At 37.3% G+C, this 12,404-nt stretch overlaps 1 protein-coding gene across 2 annotated transcripts in view; it reads right to left on the reverse strand.

The window, feature by feature from the left end:
- Window positions 1-12,404, reverse strand: part of MCAM (melanoma cell adhesion molecule) — a 54,947-nt gene that overhangs the window by 2,883 nt on the left and 39,660 nt on the right. Inside the window, exons 9-17 of one of the 2 annotated variants that reach the window (XM_072427345.1) lie at window positions 11,481-11,596; window positions 11,204-11,345; window positions 9,574-9,698; window positions 7,386-7,539; window positions 6,343-6,381; window positions 4,870-4,926; window positions 3,368-3,397; window positions 2,651-2,792; window positions 1,703-1,811 (exon numbers count right to left, since the gene is read on the reverse strand). In XM_072427345.1, coding sequence (XP_072283446.1) covers window positions 1,703-1,811; window positions 2,651-2,792; window positions 3,368-3,397; window positions 4,870-4,926; window positions 6,343-6,381; window positions 7,386-7,539; window positions 9,574-9,698; window positions 11,204-11,345; window positions 11,481-11,596 — 914 coding nt within the window. The remainder of the gene's footprint in view (window positions 1-1,702; window positions 1,812-2,650; window positions 2,793-3,367; window positions 3,398-4,869; window positions 4,927-6,342; window positions 6,382-7,385; window positions 7,540-9,573; window positions 9,699-11,203; window positions 11,346-11,480; window positions 11,597-12,404) is intronic. The other variant, XM_072427346.1, reaches the window with a different exon arrangement.

The following is a 12,404-nucleotide window of genomic DNA, read 5'->3' on the forward strand; positions in this document are numbered from 1 at the left end:
TTCAGGTTTGCTGGATCACCCAGCTTCTTTGATGAAAGTGTCCCCTCTCCAGCCTTTAACAAATTATGTCCACAGTATGTATACACAAGTATAAACCACTATTGAACTACAAATGCCATCAGAAAAATAATCTTGAATTATACTCTAGATGGTGATGTGTCCCCATGTAATGTGTATACCCAACTCTTGCTGTCTGAGACATTGGGCCTGATTTATAAAGCTCTCCAAGGCTTGATCCAGCAAACCTGGAATGGTTTTTATTTCATTTATTTGCTAGCAAATGTTTTGAATCCTTGGCCAGATCCATTCCAGGTTTGCTGGATCCCCCTGCTTCACTGATGAAAGTGTATTCTTTCAAGCCTTGGAGAGCTTAAATAAATCAGGTCCATTGTTAGAGTTTGTTACACATATTACATAAGGACACAACACTATCTACTGGTGGGCAACAAAAATGTACCAAAGATCATTCAGGACTGATCAGGAACAGTGCCGTGCACTTGTCTTCCCCTCTCCACTGAACAGATTCAGCGCTTATTTGTCACTGGAAACAATCATTAAAGATTGTTTCCAGCAGCAATCATTTGTTGTCTATCTGTTGTCTGTACAGAGCTTTAGGCTGGGTACACACGTCCAATAATTGTCGTTGGAAAGGATCTTTCACAAATCTTTCCAGCGACTAAAGACTGCACAATGCATGAACGAGTGGTATACATACAGCACCATTCTGCTCCATGGGGAGGGGAAGTACGACGATGCGGCACCCTGCTGCGCGCTCTTCCACTTTGCCTCTAATAAAATAGTTTGTCGTCCATCTTCTGTGGATCCGCCAGGACGGTTGTTCAGGCGATAGATGACGGGAGCTGTACACACGCCAGATTCTAGTCTGATATCGGCCCTCAGCCAAATATTGGATGAGAACCATTGGACGTGTGTACGTAGCCTTACCTGTGTCTATTTGCTTGCCCATTATGATCTATTTTATGATAAGTACATGTCCAACTCCAAAAGATTGTAAATAATGGCTAGTGTCACTTCTTCCTCCTCTGTTTTCCTTTCTTGTTACTATCAGAGAAAGGTCAATCAGGGAAATATCCTAGAAGCCATGTAGTAATCCTCCATGTGGCCAGTAAAGATGATACCTTGGGTATAATCTCTGTGCCCCAGGCCTAAGCCATAGCTACATTCATAACCATGTAAAGAGCCTGTGCTCCTGTACTGACAGCAGTCCCTGACCCAGTGTATTGATTATAGTCAGTGCTTTCAACAGTTTTTAATTTGAAAACAACATTCATTATGTTACTTATTTATTTTCTACAGAACAGCTGGCGCAGCTACTTCCTCCTCACTGTTCCAGTCTTTGCATATGAGTGAGTGATGGAAAATGAAGAGTGATAGGAAATAATGCCAGTAATAATTGATCAGGACAAAACAAAAATATTCTATATATAACATTAACCCTTAGTGGTTTGTCTATCATTTGCAACCCTTATTTAATGTGCAGTGCTATGTAATATGTTGGCGCTATGAAAATACTGTTTATTATTATTATTATTATTATTATTATTAATAATAATAATAATAATAACTAATTGCCAGAGTTTAATCCTTTGCCCATATAAATCTTGCAATACAGGGAAAACTACAAATTGTAATGACCACTACTCATTATTGTACAACTAGAACCAGAGTTGTATGACATTACCTGATCTGATGGTTTCTTCTCTTGAGTTCCAGTAAGTAAAACTGACTCTTCTGCAGGAGAATCTGGTTTCATTTCCACAATTATTTTATCTTTAGCGTCAGGATTTGTACTACAAATGTATTGAAAAGAAAAAGGTGAGAGGTGCCATATGAAGGAAATATAGGACAGATATTTGAAGGTAATATTAAGGTTTACCATATTGTTATCATTTCTTAAAACAATTACGGTGGCATACGCTGCAAGGCCTACAAAAACAGATTTGATGACAAACACATAGAAAAGGGCACTCTTAATTGTATATATTATTGTCTGAATCTAAGAACCTGACCTTGTCATTACCACATTCATTTTTGCTACTTTTCTTGTCTAATTTACATTTATGATTATATTTAGAATAGTTGGCACTGCAAAATATAAAAACACAACAATAAATACAATACAGAAAAATCTAATTAAACAAAACTGAATCACTTTAAAATTCAGGCTAACAGACACCAGGGTCATAAATGTGTCCGTATAGTAGGTAAAAACAAAAAAAACAACAGGAGTGATCCAGAGACAGAATTTACTCCTTGTAGACTGATGCAATTATGTAAATTCTTCCAGGGTCAACAAAATCCAACATGCAAATTAGGAAATACAGAATGAGGGTATTCCAACTCAACCTGCAGTATGATAATGCTAGGGAAATAATTGCTTGGGATTGGCTGGAGAAGAACCCAGCACTGCCTTGTGCAGGTGGAGGGAAAGTCTGTAGCCCTTTGTGTGACGTATGACTTCCTCATTCAACTCCAAAGTGCTGAATGATATTGCAGGGCATCAAAACTAAGGTATTATGTGCAACTATGGATTAAGGTATTAGTTAGGGGAACCTATTGCTGTGCCATACAGTAATTAACAAGTCCACTTTAAAATTGAGGATGTGATTCTCAGTAAACTACAACTTACATTTCTTTTTTACCAGAGCGCCCACATGGAATACGTCCTTTCTTGTATAGGAAGTATAGCACAGCTCCAAGGACGGCCAAGGCCAGAATACAGATGATGACAATTACAATCACTATGCCATAGCTTTTGTCAGTTCTGGATTCTGCAGAAAAGCGGAGAAAACCACAACAGTAAGAAGCATGTTCATTACTGATAACAATGCAACATGTTAAAAGGAAACTATTATTTTAGTATGTTTGATGTTTTGCTAGCAAGTCATAAGGTACCAAGGTCACCTGGAAGGTGGACAACTCTGAATTTTCAAACTTTTATAATGCCCTAAAGCTCAACGGGGGTAATAAAATACAAATATTGATAATAGATTTGATTTTGTTCACAGCCCCTAGAGGTCTTGTCTCCAGCCTGTGACTGGACAATGAAAGCAGACATAAGCTCAACTCCGTCACTCTGCTCTTTCCTTCTAGCAAGATATACCATATTATCATCAGTGGAACTGCTGTACACTGGATTGCCAAAAGCTAATACCAGGTTAAATGTAGTTACTCACACTGCATAAATGCATAAGTGCTTTTACAATGAACAATAACAAAAAACAAAAACACAAAGCCACAATGGTACCCCCACACAATAAATAGTGACCATTTGTTAAGTCAAATGACTTTCTGTGACTTTTGACTTTCAAGATGCCTAAAAAACATTTTTTTTAAGTTTGCTCACCTGGTTCAGGAGCTCTTGTCCCCATTGGCTCTGTGGGATAAAGTTAAAAATATGTTAGAATTCTATATATTCCTATAGAATATTCTGAATTATAATCCTACAATCAAATAATAGTAGACTTTGCAGAAGAGCTGCTATGTTTATCAGTCTATTTTGTCAAACTCTACAGTGACAGTGACCTTATATTTCAAAACAAAAAAAAGGTATTTTCACCTGTGCGTGTAATGCAAACATTTATTACAAGCTGTCTGCTGTTTTAATGCACTATGCTGGCCAATAAAGCTTCCTAATCCAACACACATCTAGGTATAAAGTTCAAAGTAAGAATATGTGCTCTGAGGAAGGGATGGCAGGTAGATGTCAGCCTCTGAAGTAAGGAAAGTTTCCATAGGAGATCCACAACTTTTTGCCATATTTAGGACCAGATCCTGCCACCACCCAGCATAGCTACATACACCTTCTCCTTTTTTGCAATTACAACCAGAGGGATGTAGTGGGGTGGGCAGGCATGGGCACGTCGTGCCCTCACTTTTTTTGGGAATGAGGTGTTTACATAACAATGATGAGCATGCGAGCTGGCCATGGATAGTACCCTGCCCCCTCTTACACATGTCATCATTCACCTAAACACATCTGCATGTGGTGGGTGCTTGGTACCCTGAAATGTATGGTTCCATGTATGTTCCATTCACCAGACTTTTTCTTTAGTTCCAGTAATTGGAAGCACAGTGCAGGGCACCGGGAACACAACGCTTTGGGAGGTGTCAGATGCTGAGGATTCTAAAGCCTTTCCTAAAACTTATAAAACCCGAAACACTGGCTGTGTACAGCAGGGAATTGTTATAATGCATGCATTTAGGTACAAGGTATAATATATCTATTATAAAGATACTTTGTCTATCTTTTACATCCCTCTCTTCCTTCTCCAATTCACTGCTTAAGAAATATCTCAAGCCAAGAACAATAATGTAATATATGATACCTTACTAGTCCTTGTACACTGTGACTGTATTAGTCACTAAGCACATAAATATTCAAGTACAGTAAGTAAATATGCAGCTAGTGGTCCAAATCAGAGGAGCAACCTAGGGTGACATAGCAGCAGCATCTCTACTGAGACAATACAGTAAGTTAACATTTCCACCCGAGGGCAGAAAGTAAATTCCTGATAGGATGACCAATTGAAAATAAATAAAAAAAACTGGGACAACTAAGGACTGGTAAGCTGCAATATATTACCTTTGTTCTGGGGTTTAGATATTCTTTATATATTTAGTAGATATAAATGAAAAAAATATTAATCTTATTGGCTTGTCACTAACTGGAAAAACAGAAATACGGCATACAATGTAATATGAGTTACAGAGTCATATACTTTAGTGAAATCTAAACACACCACCTGTATAACCTTTCCAATCTAGAGTTGTAAAATTGCCTTCCCATTCATAAACTCTGACCATATTAGTTAGATGATAAGTTTCTTTTACGTAATGGTACAATACCTGCTGTAGTGCCTTGTATACCTGACTCTTTTTCATTTGTTCCAGTTGAAAGAAAATCTAAAATAAACCGATATAGTGCCATTAATACACATTACACACATTTGTGTTTTTTATTGTGTGTACAATATTATGAGATTATTTATTTGGTTCCAATGTCAGTTTGCTATCTCTTTTTATAAATTGAAGGAGTGATTTATAAAGAAGTAAACCTATGTCCTGTTCATGTTCATCTTCCTACTTGCTGTTACCTGGCCAGAAATACCCAGCTGTCTATAATGACAGTTAGGACTTTCCCTAAATCAGCCACTGCTGTGTAAAATGCAGCTTCTGAGCACTTTTCAAAGTTGTTTTCTTTGTTGACTTCTTTAAACAGCCCTAATGAACTTGTCTCTCCCTTGTCATTTTTTTTTGCTGTTTTCTCTCTTTTTTTAAACTTTTTATACATTTTTATATATTTTGTTTGTTAAACTGTTTTTATTCATTAAAAAACACACACAAAATGAACATAATAAATTGTAAAAAAAAAAAAAAAAGTATTATATGTAATTAAAGTATTTTTGTAAAAAAACAAAATTATAAAACAACATTCATACTTATTAACTACTCCAATACTAGTTGTTTTAAAACTAACATTGATCAGTCAAGAAAGTACATTGTCATTATTCTATAAGTGGATAGGTGTTGGCACTTAAATGGTTAAATTACAACCAAGTAAGAGTATCGAGGCAGATTTGGCCAGAAAATCATTGCTCTATGGAATTACATTCTAACATTCTTAGATTCAGATACATACTATGCAATATTTACCATGAAGAACAATCCTCTGTAGGATTGAGAAAATAAAAAGATCCTTGAAAACATGAAAATAAAATGTTGTGGACAGTGTGTATTGCTTTAAATTTCAGTTAGCGTTAGACCCAGTGCTCTTAGTATACACAGCACAGAACTGGAGTGACATGACCATTCCCCTTCTCTGCAATACTAGTCGGGTTGAGCAAGCTTGTGCTAAGAGATGGGTGGCTGTTACTCCGCTAAACCAGCATAAAGCACTGGAGAGAAGAGCAAGAAGCAAGCAATTATGAGCAAAAATCAATCACAAATCATAACATGCAAGGATGCAAGATGGTATGGAGATGAGAAAAAAGACTTCAGTTGGGTTTAGCTAGCATTGCAGTGAACACCTAAAGCACCCATTAAACAACCTTTTCCGCCTGGGGTAGCAACTTACCAGCGTCCATGGGTATGATGCCTATCAATATGTCCCCACCCTTATCCCTGCATTCCCTGCTGGGTGTAAAGGCCATGCAGAGTATAACTGCTTCTAGATAATGTTCAGCTTGACATTCATGGATTCAGATATGTATTACATGGAAATATGAAAGTTCCAATGTGTTAGCTATGGTATAGGTTGTAAGATTTGAGATTTGCCAGTCTTGTATTGTATTAATATTTCCCCTTCTGTCCAATACCTACCTAAGCTGGTGGTGAATGAAAAGGGTGTAGTCATGGATTCTGTTCAAAGAATATAAGTGAATTCAGTTAGATATGAATTTTTCACCTTCTATGTGAACACCTTTATAGATATACTGTATATAGACTACTTTATATTTTGTAGATCATTTATTTATGCCAAATCCCCCAATATGGCCATAGGCAGCAACCAAACTAAACATAAATCTAAAGGTTTGAGGTTTCCAAAAATGTTAGGTTTAGAACCAAAGGAACATAAATCTCCTCTATGGGGGTCAAGGATAGAATTTCATTATTACTCGGGGATTCCCTTTCTTGCTCAGGCCCACCAGCCTGGAAAATGACAGCTCTGTCCAGCACAGTCAGCACCATGTTGCCTTGAGAGCACCATGTTGCCTTGAGATCCGTGGTATATACATTGGGAGAGCGAACAAAGAGTATGCTATGCGTTGCTGTCAGAGTTTAAAGTGTGAGTCGAGGTTAAAATTCTATTCTATTAGAACAACCATCTCTGAACATGTTAGGTGGCCTTCAACACCACCAATAAAGCCTTTTAACATCTCTACATTTTTATATCATTTCATATTCACTGATGTCATTCAAAGTTTTACCACCTATGCAGACTTCCTGACACCAAGAATGAGATTATGTTATTAGAATAGGATGGTTCAACAAACTTCACATCTCCTGATCTTAGACAATCAATATCTGCAGTATCACATTCCATGATGATCGGGTTTATGTGTTTGTGCTAGATATACATGTTCGGTTACTTCCTATACGGGCAGACCCGATGAAGCAGCTTAAAAACCTGGGAAACATCTTTAATGATATAAAAACAAGTTCAGATGAATGCCACTAACTACTTCTAGATATACAAAGATCTGGATAAATGACTACTTAAAAGAGACCAGTTTAGGAGGGGGTGGTGTTTAAACATCCCTAGCAGACAAACAAGACACAGAATTATCTAAAAACAAGCACTCATTTCACATGACAAAAGTACTACACTATGCCAACCTACACATACAGACAAACATACTCACCCTCCAATAGCTGGATATACTCCATGCTTCTGTTAAATGAATTGAAGGCCATGCATGTGAGAGTTTCATTGATGAGATCCTGGTTCACCAGTAAGGTAAGTTCACTTGTGACTTTATAATCGTTGTTGTTATAAATGACAGCTTGAGATGTTACCTGTGAAATCACATTACAGGAGGGCTATAATCACCAAGATACACTAAAAATAAGAACAGCTGCACACAAAAATACAATACAACACCAAATGATATTATATGAGCAAATATTGTCACAAAAATAGAATTAGCTAATAGATGGAGTGTGTTTTAACCCTTTAGGGACAGGAGACCATTAATGGCTGGATGCCCAGTCCAAATTTTACAGTGTGTCCATTAACTCGGCTGTAACGCTAAGGTTTCTATTTGATAACCAATACCAAGTTTAGGATAATTATTGTAAGTTTATAAATCAATGCATCCATTTTTTTTTTTTTTGGTTACAAAAGTATATTGTTTTCACAGCCTCGGTCACTGGACCTCATTTAATAAAGCTCTCCAAGACTGGAGACGATAGACTCTCACAGAAGAACGTAGGTCATCCAGAAAACCTGGAATAGATTTCTTAAAATCATTTGCTATTAGTTGGCAAATGTTTTCAATCCTAGACCAGATCCATTCCAGGTTTGCTGGATCACCCAGGTTCTTCTCTAGTATTGGGGAGCCCTAATTATTCAGGCCCTTTGTGTCTCTACCTCTTTTTGTGTTAGGTTCAATGAGAGTTCAGCTGGTCAGCTCTGGTCTGTTTGTAGACAAATATATGCAATCACTATAGTTGGGTGTTATAATGATCACATCAAGAACCATGATGAATCTTGGCCCAAGCATGCTTCAGCCCCTGGCTGCTCATCTGGGTGCTTGGCCTGGTATTTTTGCCATGCTTAAGGCCTTCAAACCTTATTGTCCCATAGGAGGGTATCAGCTTGGCCTGCTGGGAAGGGGGTCAGAGGGATAGGAGCGCTGAGTGGGTGGCAGAGCATCCCCAGTCAAATAGTACAAGGCTAAAGAACATTCATTTACCTACAACCTGGCCTGTAACATCATTAAATGTGAATTGCTAGAGATTCTAGTTGCCACTGAAGTTGTGACTTGGAACAGATCAGTGCATTAGACAATTTGCACCTAGGATCCTTCCTCAGGGGTTCAATCAAAGACATAAACTCGTACATGCGAGCAGCGCAGGGTGCCAGCAATTTAACATTATTATTACTTTGGAAATCATTCATGCCAGGTCCAGTTCACATTTACTTTTGTTTACAGCCCTCCTACTTACTGGTTCTTCCTCTCTCGGGGACTATTGCAGCTTCTCTCCCAGGCCTCTACCAGTAAATCATTAATAATTATTAAGGCAACAATATATGTGCCAAGTGTGAATAGGCGTAATTGCTAAGTGCTAGCTGCTACTAATTTGCTACAAGAAAAGGGATTTTGCTTATAACTAAGGGACTAATTGAACAAAAATCCCAAATACTCTTCTGAAATGTAAGCGGCCATCTGAGAAGTCTTTTGGATATTTGTATTTAATTAAGTTAAAATTAAAATGCTTAGATTTTACATGCACCGATTCCTTATGACAACAGCAATGCATGCTACGAATACAAATGAAAAAGAACTAATAATGTAGCAATGGTTCCAATTTGGACTAGTCGTGTACTATTCTCTGGTCCTGTTTTCTACCAATTGTCTTGAAGGTGTCCTCTACAAATCCTAGTTATTTAGATTTCTAGTTCTCTGCTTAAATCATTTATGCTCTGCTTGGGTTCTGCCAGAAAAAATAGCCACAACACCATTCAAATCTTCTAATTCTCTCAACAGCCCTCAAAACTGGCAATAACTGTGGCCCAAAATCTTCATTTATTCATGACAGTTGAGGAATGATGGCCATATAGACAGGCTGCTTGGTTATCTGGCAGGGAGAGGGAAGAAGGCAAGCCAAGGCACCATGATGTCTTGCTATTCAATAGTAAAGTATAACAATATTGGTCTCTAGATGATGGGCAACACTTTACTAAAGCTCGATTTTCACCCATGATAATTGCAAATAATGATAAAAAACCTGAAATGTGTATTGATTATATAGTCCTTAAAGTTGCATTTCAAACCATGTAGTTTTTTTCTTTAATTTTGCAGTATTAATAGAAGAAAATTCAATTACCTCTACACCATTGATAAACCAAGTGATCTGAGGCAGTGGATAACCAATTGCTGTACAATTTGTAGTCAAAGTTTCCCCTTCTTGCACTTCTATAACTTGTGAAGTCACAGATACCCGAGGACTCCCTGCAATCAATATGAGACACAGAATGATTAATGCTTCGTCTAATTGCCAATCATGTAAATAAAGCAAAAAACATGCAACAAATTATGAGAAAGTACATACAATGTATTAGTTACACAAATAGGACTTTGAACACTTGCATAGACTGATATTAATCTCTTAGATATTTAAAACCTGCTAAGATACTGATAGCAGACAGAAGCACAAGTTGTGTAAACTGTTAAAAAAGAAAAAAAATATCAGCATACTAATGGGTTGGGATAATTGTCCCGATTGACTCAACTGACTTCATCAGAGTTCAACAAAAACAGCAAAACACCAAGTGCAAAATGCATTGTCCCATAACACCCACTGAGATGCCATCTTGCACTGGCCAGACTTCAAAAGTGAATTCTCGTGGGTCCTATAAAGTGCAATAATTTGGAAACAAGGCAGGGAGCCTGAAACTACTGCCTGCCCAACCCCTTGTAACAGACTTTGAAGTATGGGTCCCAGTGACACTAAATAAGTCGAGAGCCGTCCAGCCTGAGCACCTACTTCTCTCCTCCCCCCGCATAATAGACATAGGGATGGGTATTAAGTAAAACTACCAATGGGGGGGGGGGAGTGCTTGGCTGGGGGGTTTTGATGGGACCGGAGTGAATATTACTATTACCTACTATTATATTACTATACACTAATATTACTATTATATACTTATACATATATACTAATATTACTATTATATACTTATATACTATTATTACTATTACCTCTGAGACCTTATTATTGGGCTGGGAGTTATTCCTATGGATTGTGAATTATTGTTGTACTTTGGGTTATTGCTGAAGATTGAAGGGTTATTGTTGAGGCTATTACTTGGGTGATCATTATGGAAAGGTATTACTGCATAGGGAGGTGGGGGGGGGGAGTTTTCGAGAAAATCAATCTTTAATCTTCAAGCTCAAAATCTTTTTTTTTTGGGGGGGGGGGGGGGGGGGGGTTATTGGTGGTGCTAAGGGGTAATTACTGGACTAGAATTATTGTTAGGCATTGAAAAACAATTCTGCAATGATAGATGTCTCCCATTGCAGTGCCCAGCCACTATGTCCTTTTTGAAAGTAGTTTGTCAATTTGCCCAACAAAATATTATTTAATGCCCAATATTTTCTACATATTCCATGACAATTTCCACATTCCTGTAGACGCATACCATTGAAGTGGAGTTTGGCAGATCTGTTCATACCTGCCCTACCTTACCACCCCGTTATCCCCAAAAGCATGGCATTTGTGAAAGTGTTTGGATAGGTTATTACAATTTGCTTACTAAGTTATTAGAAAACACTGTCAATGCCTCAAGGATATATGGATGTGTATTTTATACTCTTTAATTTTGTATATTATTTTATGCAAAAGCCAATCCACACAACCCATCACATATCATGGTCATGTAATGAAACCACAAAAGCATGCAAAAGAATTGCTAACTTCTCTACTTGTTGTGTCATGGATATTGAACTTTAATTACCTTGCACAGTGACTTTTATATCTTTGCTCTTAGTCAGTTCCGGTACATTTGGAATTTCAGCCACACAAGTATAAAGTCCTGTAGCATCATAATCTACAAAATCCAAGTTTAACACCGGCCCATTTGCAATGGTTTTTCCATCCTAGTAGACAAAAAAATGCATTTTTAGTTCAAAGATTTGTTGCCTTGACATGTACATTAGCCTGGTCAATACCAGTACAAGACTGGTTAATGGAACACTGTGTACAGATAGCTTTTCAGCTAGATGTTCACTAACTTGTTTCCAGTGGATCACGGTTAGATTTGATGCATTCGCTTGACAGGAAATTGTCAATTTGCTATGAAGATCAACAGTAACAGGGGACTCCAGGGACAGCACGGGAGGATCCAAGACTAGAAAAGAGGACAGAAATTTCACATTATTATAAATGCTTTAGGAACTGAAGATATTTCTTCAATGTAAAGCAAAAGTGAGTATGTCAAATATTTATGATACGTAGTATTTTGTTTAAGGCTTTATGTTGTCAAATAGTATACACTAAAATATGCATTTATATCATTAAAAGAATGTTGTCTGTTTGCAATTGTAAGGGTCAAAAAGAAAAAACATTTAGGGAAATTCATATTTATGTTTTTACATTTAGGTGTTAAAGGATTCTCAGTTCTACTTCCTCAAACACTCCTGTGTATGAATGCCTAACATTTCCTGACCTATTCTCAGTTCACAAAACTGAGTGACTTTATATCTGCAGATATGGTTTGTGTCAGTGCTCTACTTTATAACATTTGGCAGCCATTACAGATTGCACTCGTCTTCCTGGGGTTTTTTTAGATCTATTGATTATTTTCTGTTTGGAATTCTGCAGGTTGAGCCCATATGCTTATCTTCATTAGGACACTAATTGTTTTGCATCCTAAAGAATTGATCATGCCTTCAGTCTGTGGTAGTACAACCATTTAGTTTTCAGTTCACACCTTCAATCAAACCTAACCAAGGTCCATTCATAATCAACCTGCAATTCAAGTCAGTAAGCAGGGTATGCATACAATTTTAATTAAAGACTGCTTTCCATTTTTTTAAAGTTTTTAAGTTTTTGAGGAATTAAAAAACACACACAAAAAAATAAAAATACATTTTTCATTTGACTTTGCAATCTGCGTCACTAGAGGGTGCTGTGAAACTGGGTATAGATAGATGCTT

Source organism: Pyxicephalus adspersus, chromosome 11 (genome assembly GCF_032062135.1).
Source record: "Pyxicephalus adspersus chromosome 11, UCB_Pads_2.0, whole genome shotgun sequence".
NCBI lineage: Eukaryota > Metazoa > Chordata > Amphibia > Anura > Pyxicephalidae > Pyxicephalus > Pyxicephalus adspersus.